The 24,211-nt window shown below is 46.9% G+C and overlaps 1 protein-coding gene across 1 annotated transcript in view; it reads left to right on the top strand.

Annotated features, from left to right (window-relative positions):
• Positions 1 to 24,211, top strand: part of LAMC1 (laminin subunit gamma 1) — a 153,386-nt gene that overhangs the window by 114,718 nt on the left and 14,457 nt on the right. Inside the window, exons 5-18 of the mRNA XM_006269647.4 lie at positions 6,622 to 6,810; positions 8,900 to 9,017; positions 9,177 to 9,275; positions 9,397 to 9,533; positions 10,995 to 11,117; positions 11,215 to 11,404; positions 11,703 to 11,815; positions 14,455 to 14,676; positions 14,818 to 15,006; positions 16,688 to 16,933; positions 17,367 to 17,520; positions 18,008 to 18,150; positions 22,691 to 22,869; positions 23,135 to 23,291. Coding sequence (XP_006269709.3) covers positions 6,622 to 6,810; positions 8,900 to 9,017; positions 9,177 to 9,275; positions 9,397 to 9,533; positions 10,995 to 11,117; positions 11,215 to 11,404; positions 11,703 to 11,815; positions 14,455 to 14,676; positions 14,818 to 15,006; positions 16,688 to 16,933; positions 17,367 to 17,520; positions 18,008 to 18,150; positions 22,691 to 22,869; positions 23,135 to 23,291 — 2,259 coding nt within the window. The remainder of the gene's footprint in view (positions 1 to 6,621; positions 6,811 to 8,899; positions 9,018 to 9,176; positions 9,276 to 9,396; positions 9,534 to 10,994; positions 11,118 to 11,214; positions 11,405 to 11,702; positions 11,816 to 14,454; positions 14,677 to 14,817; positions 15,007 to 16,687; positions 16,934 to 17,366; positions 17,521 to 18,007; positions 18,151 to 22,690; positions 22,870 to 23,134; positions 23,292 to 24,211) is intronic.

Raw genomic sequence — 24,211 nt, forward strand, 5'->3', positions numbered from 1 at the left:
TAGAGGTGCACCAATAAATTGGTCTGATATCAGAACAGCACTGATATAAAGAATATTTTCTGTACCAGAAATCAGCCTGATGCAGCTAATAATTTGTCCAATAAATGCCCGTGCATGCGCACAGCGCAGCTCGGCATATACGCAGTGAGGAGCAGAGCAAGCAGCATGGAGTGCTGCGTGCAGCTGGTAAGTCTGGTGTAGTGGAAGGGGAAGAGGAGAGGGGAGAGGCATGAGAAGGCAGATCAAGGCCCCCATGGTGAGGGAGGGTGTGAGGATGGGGCCGGGGAAGAGGCTGCCCAGCTGGGGCCAGGGCAGGCGCAGGATGGAGTTGCAGCTTGTTGGGGGGGGGGTCCTCAGAAGGGGAGGGGGCAGCTCCCACTGCTCTGTGCGGCTCATCCCATGCTCGTCTGGTGGCCGCTCGCCTGGGAGGGCATGGGGGAGGCATGTGCCCCCCAGATAGCATGGGGAAGACTGGGCCCAGGCTCTTCCCAGCTGGGCAGATCTGGGTCCCCCCACCCCCCATGCTCTCCCAGGCGAGTGGCAGGAGCAGTGGCCAGAGCTTCCAGACGAGCACCAGACAACCCACGTGCAGCAGTGGGAGCCACCTCTGCCTTCCTGTGTGCCACCTCTTTCCTCCTCCTCCTCCTCCCCCCCCCCCCCCCCCCCCCGGGTCAACGACAAGCCGTGCCTCTGTCCTGTGCTGGCTCCAGGCCACAGCTGCAGCCTGCTCCATGCAGATCCAGGGGGGCACACCCCTTCTTTCTCCCATCCCCCTCTCCCTGGACAAGCCACTTGTGGCTGTGTCCTGCTCCCCTTCCCACCCTGGCTGGTCAGCCCCAGCCTTATTCCCTCCCTCACCGCAGGGGCCTCATCTACCCCACCCCTCACACCCCTTCCCTCCACTTCCACCACACCAGACTTACCAGCTGGATGCAGCTCTTCAAGCTGAAGAGCTGCATATCAGAATTCGGATTGGTATCGGCTGATATGCCTCCTTAAAAATCGGCTGTCGGCTCTCAAAATCTCTGTTGGTGCACCCTTACCATTTGATCATCCAGAACTTGATGACCCTTTAGTAATGAAACCCATTCGTGCAAGTATGGTATTGTCATTTATTATTTGTGTTGTGTTAATGTTTAGAGGTCCCATTAAGGATCAAAGGACAACTGTGGCAAATGCTGTCCAGAAACTTCAGGTCCCTGACCTAGAGCAGCGTTTATTATAGTATTAAGAGATCAGCACACCAATAATGGTGCGCCTGTGGACTCTCTTGCCTTGAAATAGAAGATTTCTGGAAATATAGTGCAGAGTTATACTGGAAGGCTTTCTGGGCCTTAGCAGAAAAATGTTTTTAACGATCCTGTGAAATGTTTGTTCATACCTACCGCAGAGCAGAGTTATTTCATGCATTTGTGGCATTTGCGAAAATGATATTGAACAGTGCTTATAGGGCACATTGAAAACAAATATGGTTTAGCACTCTGTAGATCGGGGTGCTCAACCCCTGGTCTGTGGACCAGATATGGCCCTGGATGCCAAATCTTATGGCCCATAGGGACTCCCCATGAGTTCATGGGAAACTCTGCAGGGTGTGGCCTTACTCACTAGATTGAGGGAGGTGCAGGGCCCATTCCTGGCACTTGGACTGGCCCCATGCCACTCAACCTAGCTCATGGGGACAAAAGGTTGAGCACTACTGCTATAGATCATGATGAATGCCGTGGCCTTTTGGATAAGCCAAACTCAGTGGCATCTTCTCTTTGCATTTTGAATTCTTGATCTCCCAACTTACTTTGGTGATTGCTGGCATCTTCTGGGTTTGGTCTGCTGTAAAGATTCAGTGTTTCTAATGTATATCCCTACAGTCTATTTCCCTTGCCTGGTCTTTTGTTATAACTTAAGCCATGGTTTCTAATAGCTTAGTTAAGGAAGAAGATTTTTCTGACAGAACCTTCTTCTTGCCTGAAAGTATATGGGTAACAAGTTCTGGTTATCTGTACAAGTCCTCTGACTTGAGCTGACAGCTCAATTAAAACAGTGTCTTGCTTTACCTCGCTTCCCTAGATGTAAGCATTTTGTAATCTGGCTCCATAGGGGGGAACATTTTTTTTCTCACAGTTCACAGCTGGAAAGCTGGTCTCACCTTTATCTTCTCATCCTGTTTGTATGGCTGAGGTCAGCATTATTGTGTGGGAGAGAAACATGAAGAGTAGAAACTAACTCAGCTAGTGAGAAAGCAGAATGGAAAATGCTAGTTTTCCTTCTGACATGCCTCAGAGACCACTGATCTCCCCTGGAGCATTACTTTTCTAAAGGTTAACTCCTCACACTAACTAGAGGAAAGGAAACCAAAAGCTTTGATTTCATGTTGGTGCTTTTGATGGTTCATAGATTCATAGATGTTAGGGTCGGAAGGGACCTCAATAGATCATCAAGTCCGACCCCCTGCATAAGCAGGAAAGAGTGCTGGGTCTAGATGACCCCAGCTAGATACTCATCTAACCTCCTCTTGAAGACCCCCAGGGTAGGGGAGAGCACCACCTCCCTTGGGAGCCCGTTCCAGACCTTGGCCACTCGAACTGTGAAGAAGTTCTTCCTAATGTCCAATCTAAATCTGCTCTCTGCTAGCTTGTGGCCATTGTTTCTTGTAACCCCCGGGGGCGCCTTGGTGAATAAATCCTCACCAATTCCCTTCTGTGCCCCCGTGATGAACTTATAGGCAGCCACAAGGTCGCCTCTCAACCTTCTCTTGTGGAGGCTGAAAAGGTCCAGTTTCTCTAGTCTCTCCTCGTAGGGCTTGGTCTGCAGGCCCTTGACCATACGAGTTGCCCTTCGCTGTACCCTCTCCAGGTTATCCGCATCCTTCTTGAAGTGTGGCCCCCAGAATTGCACGCAGTACTCCAACTGCGGTCTGACCAACGCCCTATAGAGGGGAAGTATCACCTCCCTGGACCTATTTGTCATGCATCTGCTGATGCACGATAAAGTGCCATTGGCTTTTCTGATGGCTTCGTCACACTGCTGGCTCATGTTCAACTTGGAGTCCACTAGGACTCCAAGATCCCTTTCCACCTCTGTGCCACCCAGCAGGTCATTCCCTAGGCTGTAGGTGTGCTGGACATTTTTCCTCCCTAGGTGCAGCACTTTGCATTTCTCCTTGTTGAACTGCATCCTGTTGTTTTCTGCCCACTTGTCCAGCCTATCCAGGTCTGCCTGCAGCTGTTCCCTGCCCTCCGGCGTGTCCACTTCTCCCCATAGCTTTGTGTCATCTGCAAACTTGGACAGAGTACATTTCACTCCCATGTCCAAGTCGCTGATGAAGACATTAAAGAGTATCGGTCCAAGGACCGAACCCTGCGGGACCCCACTGCCCACACCCTTCCAGGTCGAGACCGACCCATCTACCACGACTCTTTGGGTGTGACCCTCTAGCCAATTCGCCACCCACCGGACTGTGCAGTCATCCACATCACAGCCTCTTAATTTGTTCACCAGTATGGGGTGGGATACCGTATCGAAGGCCTTCCTGAAGTCCAGGTATACGACATCCACCCCTCCTCCTGTGTCCAGGCGTTTCGTAACCTGGTCATAGAAAGAGACTAGGTTGGTCAGGCACAATCTGCCCGCCACAAACCCATGCTGGTTTCCCCTCAGCATAATTTGCCCTGCCGGGCTCTCACAAATGTGAGCCTTGATAATTTTTTCAAATACTTTACCAAGGATGGAGGTGAGACTGACCGGCCTATAGTTGCCCGGGTCCTCCTTCCTCCCCTTTTTGAAAATGGGGACCACGTTAGCCCTTTTCCAGTCCTCCGGGACTTGGCCCGTGCGCCACGAGCATTCGAATATTCCCGCCAGTGGCTCTGCAATGACGTCGGCCAGTGCCTTCAGCACCCTCGGATGGAGCCCATCCGGGCCTGCCGACTTAAAGGCATCCAGTTCTTCCAAGTGACTCTGCACCACCTCAGGATCTATGCATGGAAGTCTGGCGCCTTGCTGCTGCCTCTCTACAACCCCAGTGAGAGACTTGTCGTGCCCCTCGCTTAGGAACACTGAGGCAAAGAACTCGTTGAGGAGTTCAGCCTTGTCCCCCCTATCTGTCACCAATTGCTTCTGCCCATTTAGCAGCGGTCCTATTCCTCCCTGGGCCTTCCTTTTACTCCCTATGTATCTAAAAAAACAATTTCTTGTTGTCCTTTACTTGGGTTGCCATCCTCAGCTCCATGGTAGCTTTGGCCCGCCTAACTGCCTCCCTACAAGCACGAGCAGAGGAGGTATATTCATCTTTAGTGATCTCACCCTGTTTCCACTTTTAATGTGCTCCCCTTTTGGCCCTTAGGCTGCCCTGGATTTCTCTGGTCAGCCATGGAAGCCTCCTGGCCCCTTTCCCTCTTTTGCCTCGCTCGGGGATCGTCTTGCTTTGTGCCCAAAGGATCGTTTCCTTTAGGCACAGCCACCCTTCTTGGGCACCCATCCCATCAAAACTCCTACTCTGCAGTGCTTCCTTGACTAATCGCCTGAGTGCAATGAGATCAGCTTTCCTAAAGTCTAGCACTTTCACCCTACTAGTTACCTTACCCACTCGCCGTCTTATGTTGAATTCTATTATAAGGTGATCACTGTCTCCCAGATAGCTACCGATCTGGAGGTCCCCTATCATGTCATCTCCCGTTGCCAATACCAGATCCAGTATGGCATTCCCCCTAGTGGGACCATACACCTCCTGTGTCAGGTGGAGGTCCTGTACACAAGTTAGAAACCTGCGTGAGCAATGGGACCTTGCTGTCTGCGTCTCCCAGCAGATGTCCGGGTAGTTTAGGTCCCCCATGACTACCGCCTCTTTAGCTTTTATGGTCTCCGAGAGTTGCCTCAGGAGCCCCACATCTATTTCTTCCCCTTGGTGTGGGGGTCTGTAACAGACCCCTACCACCAAATCCCTTTCTCCTTGCCCCCCATGTAGCCTAACCCACAATCCTTCTACTTCCTCAGCCTCAGATTCTGTCTTGATGAGAGTTGATGTATATTGCTCACTGACATAAAGTGCAACCCCCCCCCCCCCTTTCTTCCCCAACCTGTCCTTTCTATACAATCTATAGCCCTCAATATGTACCGCCCAGTCATGGGATGAATCCCACCAGGTCTCTGTTAGCCCCACCAAGTCATAGGTGTTTAGTGCAAGCAGGAGCGCTAGTTCATCCTGCTTGTTCCCCATGCTCCTAGCATTAGTATATAGGCACTTGAGCCCTGCGACTGGCGCCTTTGCTGCCCCCCCGCTCCCAGTCCCATGGGGCCCATTGTTTCTTACCTTCTTGTTCCTTACCTGTTCTGTTGTGCTGGCCTCCCCATGGCTTTCAGGTTCCCAATGTTCTCCTTCTTCAGGCTGGGCTGTCCTTGTGGGTGCCACATGGTTTGGTGGTCCACAGCTTCCCCTGCCCTCGTACTCCCCTCCCCCCGACGAGCCTAGTTTAAAGCCCGCCGGAGGAGATCCGCCAACCTAGAAGAAAACACACGCTTACCTTTGGGGGACAGGTGAAGCCCATACCAGCTGAGCATGTCCCTCGTCGTGATGTGCGGGTCATGGTCCAGGAAGCCGAAGCCTGCCTAAGGTTGAGAGGCTAAGATGGTTATCTAGATTTCACATGGTTGTGCTGACCAAGCCTTTGCTTATCTCTAGCATCTATACCCCCTGTACCTCTCCCAGTGCTCACAGTCTCCCTGACGGATGCCATACATGCTGTTGGTGTTGTGTGTGTGTTTTTTATTATTGCCCTCATATACTTATGATACTCATATACAGCTGCTCTTATGCCAACTCCCCTACAATTTGTTACTGGAGCAGGTCCATTAGATTTTGTGGGTGCGTCTACACGTACATTAACACACTCCAGTTAATGCGCCATTAGATCTAGTACCTCATAGATTTCACAAATGTTTAGGGACGGAAGGGACCCTAGTAGATCATTCCTGTCCAGGGCAAGGGACTGGACTCAAAGAGCACTGGTGTCAGGTGACCCCAGCCAGGTGCTTGTCCAGATCTCCAAGGTAAGGGAGAGCACCACCTCCCTTGGAGGCCCATTCCAAATTCTGGTAACCCTTATGGTAAAGAAGTTCTTCCTGATGTCTGATCTAAATCTGCTCTCGGTCAGTTTGCTGCCATTGTTTCTAGTAACTCCAAGGGGTGCTCTGGTAAACAGATCATCTCTTATTCCTTGCTGTTGTGTTTCCCCCCCCCCGGGACAAATTTGTAGACGGCCACTATATCCCCTCACAGCCTTTTCTTGTGGAGGCTGAAGAGACCCAGGTCCCTCAGACTCTCCTCGTAGGACCTTACCTGCAGGCCCCTAACCATCTGAGTAGGACCCTGTCAAGGTTTTCCACATCCCTTTTGAAGTACTTCCATTGTGAGGTGCTAGGAAAATGCGCATTAGCTTGTTTTAATGTGAATTAACTGAAGAGTATGATTTTTAAGTAACACGTTTTTTTCAGTGATGCTTTAATGCACATTAAAATACACTAATGTGCTTTAAAGTGCATGTATAGACACTCCCACTATGTCCATCTGTTACAGGTAGGAGGTCTTAATAAAATATTGGCTAATTATACCTTGTGGCTTTCCCACAGCCTGCAACTGCAATGGGCGGTCTCAGGAATGTTATTTTGACCCTGAGCTGTACCGTTCTACGGGTCATGGTGGCCATTGTGTAGGCTGCTTGGATAACACTGATGGGGCCAACTGTGAAAGGTGCCGGGAAAATTTCTACCGCCTTGGAAGTGAGGAAGCATGTCTCCCATGTAACTGTAACCCTGTTGGTAAGTAGGTTTGCAGAATATTTTTACCTGTCACTTTAAACATCTGTAGCTACTTTGAAACTGACCTTTTAATCAAATATAATGTATGGGATGTAATATTTGAACTTGAAAATATGAAATAAATCTCATAATTTGAGTCTATTTAGGTCTGATATCTTGTAGAAAATGTGCAGATCATAAATGTTAAGAATATACTATGCCTGAACAGTTGGTGCTTTTTTCAGATGAATTCCAGATGAATTTTTGCTTTGTACCATGATATGCTATGCCCCCACACACACCTAGTAGGTGAAACTATGAAGTCAATGTAGTCCATTAGAATTCTTGAAGATGTGTGTATCCAAATCATCATCAATTCTAATCCTTTGTTTTATTAAAGTTTTAAATAAGGCATTTGTGGTGGGGTAACTAAGCACTGCACAGTGTGAACCAAACAAGCTTTTTCCAAAACATTGTTAAAGAAAAGTCAAAATACATAGCAAGATTATATTTTGATGAGAATAAAGTTCTGGCACAAGAAAAAACCCAAGAGTAGTGAAGTTGATCATTCAAACCATATATGGACCAGCCCTACAGGAAGAATAAGGAAAAATAAAAGGGTAGCAGTTAGTAAAGCATGATGAGATGATTAAAAATAGACCAGCTGAAATAAATCTATGCTCACAGTATGTACTAAAATCAGCCATTGAAGGACAGTATCAGGCCTATCTCTTTTCTAACTCCAGAAGGGGAGTTTTACAATCAAGAACATTTTGACCCAGGAAAGGCCTGCATGTCTCTTCCTCTGCCACCACTCCCAGGCTTTCAGTGGACTTAGGTTGAGATCAAATTTTGCCCAATGTTAATGTCAGGCAGGGGCATGGGATGAGAAATGGACAGATATAAAGAGGTACATTTCAAAGGGAATAATATCTTAATACTGAAGTGTTTGACTTTGGATCCTGTGGCATATTTGTTATTCAGTGTATATTTAAAGTATGTGGGTTGATTCAGGGTGATATTTTTATCTGCATAGTGATTTTCTAAATAATTATGGACTGAATTGCTGAAGGGATTTGAACTTTGCCTGTATATGGTAAAGGTTTTGTGAGCTGTTTGTTCTTACCCATTTGTCTAGTTGGATCCTCTTAGGACTTTTTCACTTTGCTATACTACAGTTTTTACAATAGAGCATGAAGTAGAAGGCAGAACCCATTCCTTTTCTTCTAAAATGCTGTGTTATATTTTATTTTCGTCCCTTGGTTAATTCTAGAACACTAAAATTTTCCAGATTGCCAGCCAAGCAAATGCTCAGGAGAGAGCATCCTCTCTTCAATAGGTTCAAAAAGCTTTCCCTATGTATAAACTGTTTCTTAATATTTTGAGGGTCTCCTTACAAACTGACTCTCATTTCTGTCTTTCTCCAGGGAAAGAAACTAAAGTTTACATTCATTGTATTTGAATAGAGTGTAGCTTTAAGAAATTCCCTTGCTAAAAGTGTGAGACTTAATTTGGAGTCCTGTACAGGTCATGAATTCCACCTGTGGATGTAGCTCAATAGAGTTACATTTTGCTCTTGAATTCTGTCTCAGAACCAAGAAGAAAACAGAATGTGGAGGAAACTGGTTAGGGAATATCCAGGCTAAGGGGAAACTAAGACGAGTAGGTGTAAAGCAGGGACTTGGACAAAATAGTGTCAAGACTGAGAAGGTTGTAGGTGCTGTGTTGAGAATAAGAAGGCAAAGAATGAAATAAAGTTGCAAGGAGAAAAATGAGAATGGAAGAAGAACGAGGGATAAAACCCAGTATAAAAAGGAGAGCAAAAACATAAATAATAAAATGGCAAAGGGGGATTGCAAGGTCAGTGTAGTTTTATTATGCACGGATGCATATCTGCATGTTGTTTGAGCTATCATGGTGGCATAAGAAATTTTATGTTAATTAGTTGCAGCCCCTAGGCTGTTGGCAAGTTGTCATTCTCATCCTTGGAGCTATACTTCGCTGTTCTTCTCTTCCCTTTCCCCAGCCATCCCATACAGCTTTCTTGAACAAGTAGTTTGATCTGAACCATCACAGGCTAATGCAGTTCCCTTATCTCCCTATTCTCAAGGCTCCCTCAGCACACAGTGCGATAATTATGGTCGCTGCAGCTGCAAGTCTGGTGTAATGGGTGATAAATGTGACCGATGCCAGCCAGGGTTCCACTCTCTCTCAGAGGCTGGGTGCAGGTAAGGGATTCTTGGCCTGTAATTGAAGTAAAAGTTGAAGAAACTACTTGATCTATAGGTTCAAGTAGCATGAGGATTTTCTATAAGCTTTCTTCTCCATCTGGCTTCTGTACATATTCCTTGGTGGGTGTTATTTCTTCACTCTCCTGTCTGTTTCAGGTCATGTTCTTGTAATACTGCTGGTAGCACAGATGACTGCAACATCGAAACAGGGCGATGTACCTGCAAGGACAATGTGGAGGGATTCAGCTGTGAGAGGTAAATGGCTTTTCCTCAGTCTCTTCCAGCTGTTTTGTTGAATGTGGAATGTTTTAGGTCTATGGCTGTGTGTTTGTAAAACAGTGGAAAAACTCAGTTTCTTTCTCCTGCTCATCTTCAGATGTAAACCTGGGTTTTTCAATCTGGATCCAGCGAATTCTAGGGGCTGTAACCCCTGTTTCTGTTTTGGACACTCCTCAGTCTGCACGAATGCCATTGGCTACAGTGTCTACAGCATCACCTCCAACTTCCAGTTTGGTAAAACCTGACCTTCCTTTGACTTTAACAAGGCTGGGGTATAGATTTGAGTCTAAAAACTAATACTGTCTCTGTGCTGCGGTACCTAAATATAGAAAGGTTTCCTTTCCAGAAATTCAAGTACCTGCAAGGCCTATCCCTATGAATAGGTGCTTTAAGTGCTACGCCTCTTTGAAATATCAGATGTTTGTTATATAAGTGGTTAACTCTGGGTCTGACTTTCAGCATCTTGGTTTGAAACACTAGGTGCATCTACACAGGCACTTTACTGCGGAGTAGATTAATTAGCTCTGCAATAAAACATCCCGGTCTACACATGCGTCGGTATTGGTGCACGATAAATTAATGCCACTGTAAGATAGTACTGGGGACAGTACTATCCTACTATGGAGTAATTTACTGCATTGAAATGCACATGTAGATGCTGACTGCACATGTAAATTGTGCCCAGTCATCCCAGTCAGCCAGGGGCCTGCTCCACCCCAGCTCAAATTGCTGCTGTCCCAGGTGCATGTGCCTGGGAGCAGTTTACTGTGGCTCAAACAGCTCTAGAGTTTATTGCTTTGCATTAATTGCATGTGTAGATGCACCCACTGACGTGTATGTTATAGATACAAGCACACTACACTTCAGGGAGAAAGTGTTTTCTCAACCTTAGAACCCAGCCAAGTGTTCGGGATTCTAAATTTTAAGAATAAAACTCTTAGGTTTTGAATTCTGTTTGACTGTGGTAAAATGTAGGTTGTGTTTTTTGGTAGCAAGGGAAGACTTGCTTCTCATACAGTCTGTCTTGTTTTCATACACCAATACAGACTTTTCTATTGTTTGGAGAGCAAGTACTTAATTAAAATTAAGTAGTAAACAACAAAAAAGTTGTAAAGTGTGTTGAAGACAGGAGTTTGGAAGTTAGCTCATAGTGCAGTGTTTCTCAACCTTTTTTGTACTCTAGGCACCCCTTGATAAATTCAGGGCACCTCTTAGAAAATACTAGCTCTTTGTTTTCACTCATTTTTTGACTATGGAAAAATAGTACAATTTTTCTGTTGCAAAGAACTTGAAAAGCTCACAACGGGTCAGAATGTTTTTACACTGTGAATTCCTGTTTGAAGACTCTGGATATATCTTGCAAGTTACGTGTTAAGTTAGCCTTATAGGGCTAACATTGCATGGCACACTGGGGCACCCTGGAAAGGATCTCAAGGCATTCCAGGATTCCATAGCCTCTGTTTGAGAATCACTGTGGAAGTGGGTGCAGTTTGTATGATGTCATAACTTAAAAAAATTCTAGGTCTCACCTGGAAAGGAGTTCCTTGGCTTTCTAATAGTAGTTAACACACTTTAAAGCCATTTAGCACCAGTGGATAAAATTCAGGGTAAAAATTCCAGCACTGTTGAGCAGTATTCTACATGCAGTGTGTGATATGATCCATTTTATGGGGCTTTTGTATATCTGGGTTTCAGGTGAGGATGAGTGGCATGCTGAACAACGAGATGGCTCTGAAATATTACTCCAGTGGAGTGCTGAGACCCAGGACATCTCAGTTACCTCAGACAGCTATTTCCCTATCTATTTTGTTGCACCAGGTAAGTAGTGTCAGAGATGAGATCCTCTAAAATTCACCAGATTGCCATATTGTAACTTGTCGGTCTCTAATCATAAGGGTTTATAATTCTGTTCCAGGCAAGTTCTTGGGTAACCAGGTTTTGAGTTACGGTCAAAACCTGACCTTCTCCTTCAGAGTGGATCGAAGGGACACCCGTCTGTCTGCAGAGGACCTGGTGCTTGAAGGGGCTGACTTTAGAGTGTCTGTGCCTCTTATTGCTCAGGGCAATTCTTATCCCAGTGAGAACACACTGAAATACACCTTCAGGTAAGCCAGTTTTCCATGTCACGTGGAAAGAAGAGGAAGGAAGGGGGATATCTAACATGGAGCAGACATTGGATTCAGTGAGAAAAGTAACAGTGCTAAATTTGCTCTTTTAAATTGGAACTTGTTCTGTAACTGAGATTAGATTAACCAAGGGCTTACTCATTGGCAGTTGTGTGTGAATATATGCTAAATATGTTGTAACAGCATATAATTGCTGGAATGGGCCATGTAAAGGAATAAAGTTATTTAGTGTGTGAAAGTTGTGAATCATGTAAATAACCTTGATTCTTTTCCATAGACTTCATGAGGCAACAGATTACCCATGGAGGCCAGCTCTTACCCCTTTTGAGTTTCAAAAACTGCTTCACAACTTGACTTCTATCAAGATCCGTGGAACATACAGTGAGAGAAGTAGGTATAGAAATGAGGTTTGGAGTAGATAACAAGATGTGCAAACCATCCGCATTATTGCAGAGTAACAGTGGCTGCTGTGTTGCAGGTGCCAGTCACAAATATCTAAGGCTAGTAATTTGTCCAGAGTCCACAAATTACAGGAGCTGACCTTTTGTGATTTCAGCTTCCTGGACTTTTTGCACTGGCCTAGAGAGGAAATGCCATTACAGTTATTGTCTTCTTCCCTGCTTCTGTAAAATACAGGCTAGATTTAATCGGTAACAAATCTGGCAGTATACTTGGCCCACTCTAGAGTTTTGAAGAAAGTCTCAGCAGGAATCTTTTAATATGGGGTGGGCAAAATACAGCCTGTGGGCTAGATATGGCTCGCCAACTGATTGGATCCAGCCCACGGGTGGACACCCACCAGTTGATTGCATCTGGCCTGCAGTTGCCCCTGCAGTGCTCAGCATGGAGCTGAGCGCTGTCTGCTTCCATCTGGGGCAGCCTGCATCATGTTCCCCCCTGTGCCCCTACCCCTGGCCCTGGCCCCGGCCCCAGCTAGTGCACACAGCTCCCAGCAGGGCTGCTCCCGGTGTGGCTGCAGCCACCTGGGGAACTGCTCAGTTCCTCCTCCTCCTGCCCCTGCTGCTGCTCTGGGCAGCAGGTAGCACAGGGAAGGGGTACAGTCATGGGGGTGTGTGCTGGGTACCACACACCCAGCCAGGGAGGGAGGGAAGCTGCAGCTAGGTGACTCCTGGTCCAGTGTGTGGGGCTCCAGTTCCTGTCCACCTTCTACCCACCTGGCATAATGAACAGCCACCTGAAGGCAGGCAGAGTGGGTGGAAGGCAACTGAAAGCTGGAGCTACACATGCTGGGGCAGGAGGTGCCAGGGTGCAGCATCCCCCTGCTTGGCTGGGCTTGTGGTGTTTGTCATGTGTCCCCATGGCCATTGTCCTTCCCTGTGCTGCCTGCTGCCTAGAATGGTGCAGCTAGGACAGGAGGAGTTGTTGCTGGAGGTGGGAGCTGAGCAGTTCCTTGAGCAGTTGCAGCTGCACTGGGAGCAGCCCCACTGGGAAGCTGTGCATGCTGGCTGGGGCTGAAGCTGGGCAGGAGCACAGTGCGGGCTACCATGGGCAGGAGCAGGTAGGGCTTGGCCCCATTTGGAGCACCATGGGGACAGCTGAGGGGGGTTAGGGGCAGACCACACCTGTCCCTGCACTGCCCGGGCAAGCACTGCTGCACGTGCCCCCTGCCCCTCCTCCCCCCTCCGCCAGCTCCCAGGACCTAGCGCACGGGTAGCACCCCCCCCCCACCTCCCCTCTGCACACGCAATATACTAGAGTAAGACTATTTTGAGCTATTATGCAGTCATTTCTATATATACTTCTCAAAAAACATAAATCAGAACAATTTAAAAAAAATAAAATTAAAATGTGTTATACTAGATACTTGATTTTTAGCCTATGATTTGTTTTTATCTATAATTTGTTAAAATGATATCCTCTAAAGGATTTTGTGTGCATGGCCCTCGACAACTCACTAAAACTTAAGTAGCCCTCTTGCTGAAATAATTGCCCACCTTTGATATAGATTAAAGATATATATCACTTCTGTGGTACTTGTAATGTGTCATGAAAGAATGGACGATGAGTTTTCTAAATGGGGATGGGCTGATCTTAAAAGCTCTTCATGTGCAGAAGTTCAGTTCACTTCAGTGGAAGTTCTGCAGAGGAAGGATTTTTGGGACTGGGTCATAGAGAGAAAATGTTGGTGGCTGAAACACTGTTGCATAACGGATTCACAGTAAAATAGCATGAAAATGTGTGTATGAATGTAAAGGTCAGGAAGCTACAAGAATTTTAAGTAGAATCTGTTTACATTCAAGGAATGTATGGATTATGAAATGAGGAGGAAATGTATAGAGGGACTGGACTTCTGAGCATTCCTGTTGCTGCTAATGTCCCAGGACACCTGGGGTTCTTCTTGGAGTGCTTGAACTTCTGCACCAATACCAACACCCCTACATTGTTATAAACAGCATAACAACCACTCTATTTAGAGAAAACACTGCCTAAGAGGAATTGCACCCAATCTCTGTAGTAAATTACCAAGTGAAGTTGAAGTTGGAGGCAAAACACCCAAACAATAGCAGGTAGAGGGATGCCTTAGTTTTTTTCTGCTACTATGAGAGTGCATTTCTGGTGAAGGATCCATTATACAAGTTTTACAGATGCATTAAAGATTCAGGAAGTTTTGGTCTTTGCATCTCTTATGGAAGGATGGAAACTGTTTGGGAATACCCACAAGGTGGGACTTTTACTGTCAAGCTATATTTATACAAATTATAATTTCTGAAGCTGCATTGCAGAAAGGCTGATACGTAAGTGTCATTGCTGTGGGCCTGTGTAGCTCATGCAGAAGAGACTCTCCACTTCACTTCCTGGCTTGTGTGTGTGTGTTCCCTTCCTCTGAGCTACCTTGCATCCTTCTGTAGCCTAAATAATTATGAACTTTCCTATCATAGTGGTAGTGAATCCATCTCTTTTGACACTGCATAATTGGTGCTATGAACAGGCTTACATCTGACCTTGTGTACATCAGCTTGTCTTGTACGGTTTGTTATGTATGAGTAATGAAACCCTTCTCTTTCCAGATGCTGGCTATCTGGATGATGTCACAATTGTGAGTGCTCGTTCAGGGCCTGGAGCCCCAGCAGCATGGGTGGAGAGCTGCACCTGCCCAGCAGGATATGAAGGACAGCTTTGCGAGCACTGTGCCCCAGGTTACAGGAGGGAGACTCCTAGCCTTGGCCCATACAGTTCATGTGTACTGTGCACCTGCAATGAGCACAGTGAGACATGTGATCCAGAGACTGGTAAGGAGGAGAAATGGGAATTGGTATACAGGGGTGAGCAGTAGGAGGGTTCCTGGATTTTCTTTTCAAATAATGGTGGTGTCAGTGACTAGAGAAGTGAAAACGTCCTGCTATGGGTTTTTTTTCTTCCCACAAAAACAGGTGCATGTGACTGCAGGCATAACACAGCAGGTCCTCACTGTGAAAAGTGCAGTGAAGGATATTATGGTGATGCGACTGCAGGCACTTCCTCTGACTGTCAGCCATGTCCGTGTCCAGGAGGCTCAAGCTGTGCCATAGTGCCTAAGACAAAAGAGGTGGTATGCACGAATTGTCCTTCTGGTGTCACAGGTACGTTCTCTATTCAGAGCTTTTGAAACCCACTGGTTTTCAGAACTGCTTTACTGTAGATCTGCTTCCACTAATGAAGTGAAATGAGCAGAACTGAGTGCTTCCACCTTTTGTTTTGTATTTCTTCTTAGCAGATAGTTTGTAACTGGTATTGGGTTCACTGTTTTTCCAAAGCTTAATGCTGTGAACTCCAAAAAGCCAGTTCTTCCTTGAAGAAGAAACAACTGAGATTTAATTCAGGCAAAGTCTGAAAATGTCTATGGTACGCGAGACATACAAACATCTGATACAGAGTACTGTTGTTCACATGATGCTGAGGTGGGTCTTGGCAGAAAATAGGAGCCTGTAAGAGTCGGTGAGGGCTGCTATTCTTCCTGCTCTGATGCAGACAGAAATAGGGGTCATATCTCCCCTCTGCTATCCTGGCAGACATTGCGTACGGTTTACTGCAGAAGGCTTTTTCTGCCTAGGAGTCATAGTCTTTAGTGAATCATCAGGCCTAGTGAGCTGATTTGTAGAATGTGTTTTTAATAACCTGAGACAGAAGTGTTTCATCAGGTGCTTTATTCTGATTGTTAGCCAGAGTATGTGGGTATTAAACTCTTCAAATAAAACCTCTCGTGTGTATGTAATCAGCACGTAGAATTCAAGGGGCACTTTACTCTAGACCTTGAGATGAATTTATGCTTGACACCAAGCAGTCAAAAGAACCAGATAACTATAAATGCTTGTAAGAACATAGCTGGACTAAGACTGGCTCTGAATTCCTGCCCAAGTTTGCTGTGCCTGGCTAAATAAAATAATCTAGAGATCTGCTTGTGGGAGGTGCATGTACATGCAATAAATTCTTGATAGAGTTATTGTCCAAAACTGTAAAGTTGAGATCTTAAGTCAGATTTTGATTTGGGCTTATCTTTGGTTATAACTGGTATGTCTGACATTCCCACACCAGTCACTGTTGAATCTATGGGGTTTCAGTGTCTCGTGCACCCCTCCTAAATATACCCTCTCATGATTTGGGACATGATGGGAGAGGGAACGAGAAGAAGAGATTTACCTATAAAAGTGTTTCCTGAGATGCAAACAGCTTTTCTCTATCTAATGAGTATTCTGTGTCTCTTCTTAGAGAAGCCTTCTCAAGGGTGTGAAAGAGTGCAACTACTGAGAATTACCATTGACGAGTCTTAAAGACTTTGTGAAGTATTTGGCTTTTTGCATAGGAAATTTTAGGGAGGGATAAAATGTTCAGACACTGGGTAGGAAGACAGGGGAACTGAACTTTGCATTGGTGATTGCCTACATTGGAAAATGGCACTAAAAGCACTCCTAGTCACCTGACAGGTATAGGCAAATGTCCAAAATTGGTTGGTTTTAGGAGTTTCAAGTGGACAATACACAAACAGTTTTTTCCAAGTATCTTATTGTTATCACTGCAAAAAGACTGAATCAGAGTGTTTCAAATAGTAATTTAGCTAAAAATCAAAAGGCAGCTTTACTTATGAAGATTGCTGCATACTCTTCCTTGAGAGCTCCAAACTCACCATGACTTCCTTGTCACATCACAATAGATGAAGAAACAAGATGAGAAGGGCTATATAGCAGAAAGGGCTGTAAAGAGAATCCAAATTAGGTTTTAATATATGGCTTCCTAATGTAACTTGTGTGTTCATCCTGCCTCCAGGTAAAAGGTGTGAGTTATGTGACGATGGCTATTTTGGAGACCCTCTTAGTGAATATGCTACTGGAAGGCCTTGCCGTCTCTGCCAGTGCAATGACAACATTGATCCCAATGCTGTGGGAAACTGTAACAGACAAACAGGTGAATGCCTGAAATGCATCTACAACACAGCTGGCTTCTACTGTGACCGCTGCAAAGTTGGGTTCTTTGGGAACCCCTTAGCTCCAAACCCTGAGAGCAAGTGCAAAGGTAAGTGCTGCCTTTTGTCCTTTCATGCAGGAAAATCAATGGATTTATCAGAGTTACAGACACAGCCTCTTAATCTCTACAGCATACCTTTGGGATAATTGGATGATCTCAGGTGTCTGTTCTTTTGTACTCTGTCTTGGTCTGACAAAAAAAAACCTAGGGAAAATACCAGAATTCAGATCATGACATTGCGTGCAGGCCTCCTATAAAGTGCAAGATTTAATTCTATGCTGATGTTTGTGACCTGTTAAAATGGTGTTGGTGTAAATTTACCCAGAGACCTGATAAAACGTGGATGCACTGTATGTGGTGCCAAAGCTGCTGTTTGAGATATGCACTGGTGTGCTGTATGACATGTGGGAACTGTGGTTGGGTACTTCTTGCAGCATCAGTACTCTACTAATTTCTTCAAATACATTCTGCTTTCTTGAAGCTTGCAATTGTAATCATTATGGCACGGTGAAACAGCAGACAAGCTGCAGTCAAGTAACTGGACAGTGTGAGTGCCTGCCACATGTCATAGAGAGGGACTGTAGTGCCTGTGAGCCTGGCTTCTACAACCTCCGGAGTGGACGGGGCTGTGAGAGGTGAGGTTGACCTCTGCTGTGGCAGTCATGATGTTTCTGTGCTTTCCAGGTGGTGGAAAGTTAATGTTAATGCTAGTTTGTTTGTTATAAGTGGATTAGATTATACATGCATGGTGATTGGACAGGAGGAGAGGATTAGTTAAGGGACAGATAAGATGAGAATTGTGTAAGAAAGATAATTTACAAATAGCTGTAAATGTGTGTTTTAAACAGAAAACAGTCTTGGGATTACAGGAAAATTGGTAGCTGGGACATCTGGATTCTGCTCCTAGTTGAGTTGCTGACTCACTGTAGTGTTGTGCAATGCAGTTAACCTATGCGCCTCGCTTTCCCCATTGATAATTCTGGGACAGCAATGTGCACTTCATATGGGTTGTGTAAAGCTTAATGTTTGTAAAGGCTTTTTGAGATCCATGAATAGAATTTGTTGCGTATGTGCAGCCTATTGTATTTACTGCTTGCACTGAAATATGGGCTCCATCAACAGGTGTGACTGCCATGCACTGGGTTCCACTAATGGTCAGTGTGACATACAGACTGGGCAGTGTGAATGTCAGCCAGGCATCACTGGTCAGCGTTGTGAGAGATGTGAGGTCAACCACTTTGGATTTGGACCAGAAGGCTGCAAACGTAAGTAGTGCAGGGATGGAGTTGGGGTGATGACCTCTGTTTTCTCATCCTTTCCTCCCTGTTTTCCCTGTGTTCTCCCTCTCACTTCACCATTCCCTTACATAACATAATCACAGTGTGTGTGCATTTGTATGTGCGCATGCATGCTCATCCTGAACTTTGAGTGAAGCCTGGTTTCAGTGAAGTTGTTTTCCTCTTGATTTATTTGTAAGACCTTTTTCCTTTCTCTCTCAAGGGGCTCTGATTGCATTTACTTGTAGACATCTGTCTCTCCTTGGCATAAACACTTGTTCTGAATCTTGGCCATGAATGGTTCTGTTTTCTGTCCTCTAAACTCCTATGGCTCTGTTCTGGAATGTGGCCTTACGGTGCTGACTCATTTCTGTAAAGACGCAAAGTGTGTAAATCATGACATGAGAATAGGACTATGACTAAATCCTCTCCCAGCCTTCTTATTACTGTGAGAGCAAATTCATTAATTGAATGGGGGTGGCTCCCATGGCACACACTCCTAGGGGGCAGGGGAGAACCATGCCTCCCAGATCTGTGTGTGTGGTGGGAGTAGGGACAGGTGTAGGCTTTCATAGTAGTAGTAGGTAGGGTCAGGAGGGATCTGAACAGATCATCTAGCCTGACCCCCTGCCACAGGCAGGAATGAATGCTGGGTTCACAAGACCCCAGAGAGGTAATCATCTACCATCTTTTTTAATTTACCCAAGGTAGGGGTGAGGACCACTTCCCTAGGAAGTTGGTTCCAGATTCTGGCCACCCTAACTGTAAAATATTGCCTCCTGATCTCTAACCTAAACCTGTTCTCCATCAGCTTATTACCATTGTTCCTCGTCACCCCAGGTGGTGCTGGGGAGAATAGGGATCTTCCTATTTGCTGATGATCCCCACCCCTGATGAGTTTGTAGGCAGCCACCAGGTCCCCCCTCAGCCTCCTCTTGCTGAGGCTGAGCAGGTTCAGGTCCCTCAGTCTCTCCTCACAGGGCCTATCCTGCTGCCCTCTCACCAAATGGATGGCCTTCCTCTGAACTTCTCCAGGCTGGCCACATCCTTTTTAAAGTGCGGCACCCAGTAATGGACGCAGTACTCCAATTGCGGTCTGACCAATGTCGTATCGAGGGGGAGTATCACCTCTCTGGACCGGCTTGAGATGCATCTTTGGATGCATGACAAGGTATGGCTGGCCTTGCTGGCTGCGGTCTGGCACTGGCGGCTCATGTTCATCTTGGAGTCAATAATGACTCCAAGATCCCTTTCCGCCTCTGTGCTTTCAAGAGGGAAACTCCCCAGCTTGTATGTATGCTGTGGATTCCTTCTCCCAAGGTGCAGTACCCTGCATTTGTCTACGTTGAACCCCATCCTATTCTCATCTGCCCACTTTTGTAGTCTGTCTAAATGTAGTTGCAGCCTCTCTCTCCCTTCAAGTGTGTCCACCTCACCCCACATCTTAGTGTCATCAGCAAATTTGGACAGCGTGCTTTCCACCCTCTCGTCCAAGTCACTGATGAAGATGTTAAACAGTGCGGGCCCGAGGACCAAGTCGTGGGGTACCCCACTGCTCACATCTTGCCAGGTTGAGTACAACCTGTCTACCACTACTCTCCGGGTGCACCCCATCAGCCAATTTTTTACCCATCCAACTGTGCAGGCATCAGTGCCACAGTTGCTTAATTTATTGATGAGGATGGGGTGAGAGACAGTGTCAAAGGCCTTCTTAAAGTCTAGAAAGACTACGTCCATGGTGACACCATCATCCAAGGATTTAGTTACTTGGTCATAAAAGGCAACCAGGTTGGTCAGGCAGGACCTGCCTTTGATGAACCCATGCTGATTGTCCCTGAGCATGATCTCCCCTGCTGGCCCCGCACAGATGTGCTCCTTGATGATTTTCTCCAAGATCTTCCCGAGGACCGAGGTGAGGCTTATAGGCCTATAGTTACTTGGGTCCTCCTTCCTCCCTTTCTGAAAAATGGGGACCACATTAGCTAGTTTCTAATCCCCCGGCACCTGGCCAGATGACCACGAATGCTCATACAGCCAAGGGCACCATGATGACCCCTGCCAGCTTCCTCAACACCCTTGGGTGGAGGGCACCTGGACCTGCAGACTTAAAAATGTCTAGCCCTTCCAGAAGATCGCTAACTACCTCTGCGCTGACCCAAGGCCTGGCAGAGCTGTCCCCAAGATTGTCCCTACCTCTGGCAGGAGGGATGTCCCAGTCCCTGTTCAAGAAAACAGAGGCAAAGAAACTGTTAAAAATATCGGCTTTCTCATCTGACATAGCCACAAGGTTACCATTTGAGTCTTGCAGGGGCCCTAGATTGCCTGGTGCCCTCTTCTTGCTCCCAATGTACTTGAAAAAGAACTTTTTGTTGTCCTTTATCTTGGACGCTAGCCTGAGTTCCTTGGCCTTCCTAATAGCCCTCCTACACTCACGGGCTGAGGAGAAGTACTCCTTCTTGGTGATAGCTCCTCCCTTCCACTGGTTGTATGCTCCCCTCTTAGTCCGTAGGCATTCCTGAATGCCCTCGCTGAGCCATGGGGGTTTCTGAGCACTCTTACCCCCCTTGCTTCTCTGAGGGACTGTTACCCTTTGGGCCTGGAGGATCGCCCCCCTTAAGGTACAACCATCCCTCATGGACTCCCATCTCCTCTACCTTCTGGGCCCTCAGTGCCTCCCCCACTAATGTCCGAAGCTCATTGAAGTTGGCCCTTCTGAAGTCAAGGGCTTTAGTCTTGCTATAAGCCCTTGACACCCTGTGCTGGATAGTGAATTCCAGCAGGTCATGATTGCTATTGTCCAGGTGGTCAAGGACCTGCAGTCCCCTCACCAGGTCATCCCCAGTGGCCAGGACCAGATCTAGCAAGGCATTACCTGTAGTGGGGCTGTGCACTTCCTGGATAAAGTGAAGGTCCTGTAATACAGCCAGGAACCTACGTGAGCAGTCAGACCTGGCTGTCTGCTCGTCCCAGCAAATGTCTGGGTAGTTTAGGTCACCCATGACAATGACATCCCTTGACCTAACCGCCTCCATAAGCTGACCGGAGAAGTCCCAGTCCAGCTCTTCCCCCTGGTTGGGTGGTCTGTAGCAGACACCCACTGTAAGGTCCCTTTCATCACGCCCCCTTGTAGTTTGACCCACAGTGTCTCCGCCCAACCCTCCTTTAACCCGAAGCTAATCCTTGATGATGTGAGGTGCTCTTTGACATAGAGTGCAACCCCCCCATCTTTCCTTTCTGGGGGCTTGTGCTCCCACCCTGCTGCCCTCTTCCAGGGCCTCTGTAGCGCAGCAAGCACAACCTGGCAGGGAACAGCAGAGCTGTGTGGAGAAGCTGCACATTGCCCTGAGCTCCACACTGCCTTGGCAATGCATCCTCTGTGTGCATGGCTGCAGTGAGGGCAGTGGTGCTGGGTTGTGCCCCTCAAAGTTGCTATGTGCACAGGGGGTGCATTGTTAGGGCAGCGCAGAACTCTCAGTAGCAAGCAGCTTATCCGCACAGCTCTGCTTTTCCCTGAGGTGTTGGGTTATGCCCTCTGGGCTGCTGAAGCCCTAGAGGAGGGCAGCAGGGCAAGAGCCCAAGCCCACAACATACAGCCCATGCCTGCCCCGCACACATAACTACTAGTGGTTTCCCCCTGTCCCCCAGGAGTGCATGCAGCACTCTTCAGCAGGGGCAGGGGGCTGCAGACCTGTGTCTGTAGCCCTGGGAGCTGGGGCCCCCCTCTGGCAGGCCTGAGGGAGCAGGGGTGTGGGTGGGGGGTGAGGGGCACCAGCAAGGCCGGGGGGGGGGGGGGAGAGGGAGAGTAAGAGGTGCATAAACAGGGCTGGCGGGGAGGGGAGAGTGGCTGTAGGAGGCCTTTAATTTTGATCACAGATTTGGGGCGTTTTATTAGAGAATTTGCTTGCTTTTTTGGTTTTTTATCAGGGAAAACCACGATCCCTGATGATAACATAGGGCAGGAGTCAACAACATAAGGTCTGTAGGCCAGATCTAGCCCATAGACCCACTGGATCTGGCCAACAGAGCTGGAAGGCTTTGCCTCTGCCCATACCTACACTGGGTCTGAGAAGTGAGGAGCTGCACCTGTACCAGTACCACTGCTTCCTCCCCCACCATCCCCCAAGCTGGGTGCAAATATAGCTTTCAGCCAGCGGGGAGTTGCAGCTCCTGGCTGCCTAGCCCTGGCCCAGCTCCCCCCTGCCTGTAAGATGCACTCATGCCCCAGCCAGGGAGCAGGAGGCTGGGAGAAGTGGCAGTTGCACCCTGATGTGGGTGCTCTATCATATGCCCCCACATTGCTGATGCAGACTGCTGTCACATGACAGATCAGAGCCAGATTGCTCTGGTCCATGGCATGAAAAGATTGCCAACTACTGATACAGGGTATAGAAATCACAGCAGGGAAAAACTTCAACTCATGCATCTTTAACCTGTGTGGTATTCCTGCAGGCAAAGGTCTGCAGTTCAGAGTAATTTTTTGTCCTCCCCCCTCCTCCTGTATGACTTCCATATTTTAACTTTCATGAAGCATGCGACTGTGATCCTGAGGGTTCTCGCGCTCTGCAGTGCAAGGAGGATGGTCGCTGTGCGTGTAAGGAAGGCTTTGTGGGGAACCGGTGTGACCAGTGTGAAGAGAACTATTTCTACAATCGGTCTTGGCCTGGCTGTCAGGAGTGCCCTGCATGCTACAGGCTAGTGAAAGATAAGGTAAGACCTGCACTGTATTCCTCTGATTTTGTTCCCAAGTACTGTTGCAGGCAGAGGCACATTGAGTAGCATATGATGGAGTCTCAGCCCTCAAGAAGGTACAAAGGAGATGGGCAAAAACCTATGTACTTTTGAGCAGAGACTTTTCACATAACATCAGAGTGACACCTACTGGAGGCTGAAGCTTGTGACTGATACTGTGTCTCCGCTCTTTTTATTGACAAGGAAAGCTGTTGATATGCAACTACTTCTTCCCTTTGTTTAGGTGGCAGAACAAAGAGAGAAGTTGCAAGAACTGGAAAATCTTATAGCAAACCTAGGTACAGGAGAAGAAACTGTGACAGACCAGGCCTTTGAGGACAGGCTAAAGGAGGTAGAGAGAGATGTCATGGACTTGCTCGAAGATGCACAGAGCAGCAAAGGTAGGTTGATCTGATCCAGTGGTGACTATCTGGGGCTGGCTGTTTCCTGAATGATTTTATTTCTTTCGTGGTGCATAGCTTCATTTGAATCTGATAACCTGCTTTGGGAGAGCCAAGCATCTGTATGTGCAAATGCATTGGACTAGGTGAATATTGATGTCCCTTCCAGCCCTATGATAAAGCATTTGAAAAGGCCATGCATTGGCGTTCAGATGGTGATGGTTGTACTTTGTGGAAAGCTGTAAGCATTTGCAGGAATAAGACACAAAAAATAAGGGGACCTTTTTCAAATGATAGAGAGGACAAGGTGCAGGACTCATTCAGAGATTGAGAATAACTTAAAGGGGCTTTACTCAGTTATTTACTATGAAAATATTTGTTCCTGTTTCCAAAACATGCTAGTACTCAGAAGTGCATGTCTGTTTATAGCACTTGCCAGTAGCAAATGCAGTTGTACATTGGTCTTAACTCTTTAAAGACCATTGTGTGGGCTAAAGCATTCTTTGTTTGGTCATAGCCTTAAAATGTATGGGTTTGTTGCCTTGGGTTTTACTTTCTAATGCTCTGGTCTGCATAGGTTCTTACACTGCCTCTTCACCATAACTTGAGTAGTTTCCAGTAACATGACCAACTTGTATTTTTAAATGTAAATGCTGATGTGGCAACTGTTAATTCTCTTGGATTATGGTGTATGCATGAGGGCCACCCAGATCTTTGGAGGAGTGGAAGCTGCCCAGACCTTGTTCTCCCTTTAGGCCACTGAGACAGAATCCAAAGACCAGACTGAGTCCAGATGTTTGGTGCCTGCATGGCTGTAGTTATATAAATGTCTGGGAATTGAACCCAGGTCTCCAGTGTGGTAGACAAGAATTTTACCACTGAACCACAGGGGACTCCATAAATGCTGAAATGCATTTATT

The sequence above is a fragment of the Alligator mississippiensis genome, chromosome 5, assembly GCF_030867095.1.
Source record: "Alligator mississippiensis isolate rAllMis1 chromosome 5, rAllMis1, whole genome shotgun sequence".
NCBI classification, from domain to species: Eukaryota; Metazoa; Chordata; order Crocodylia; family Alligatoridae; genus Alligator; species Alligator mississippiensis.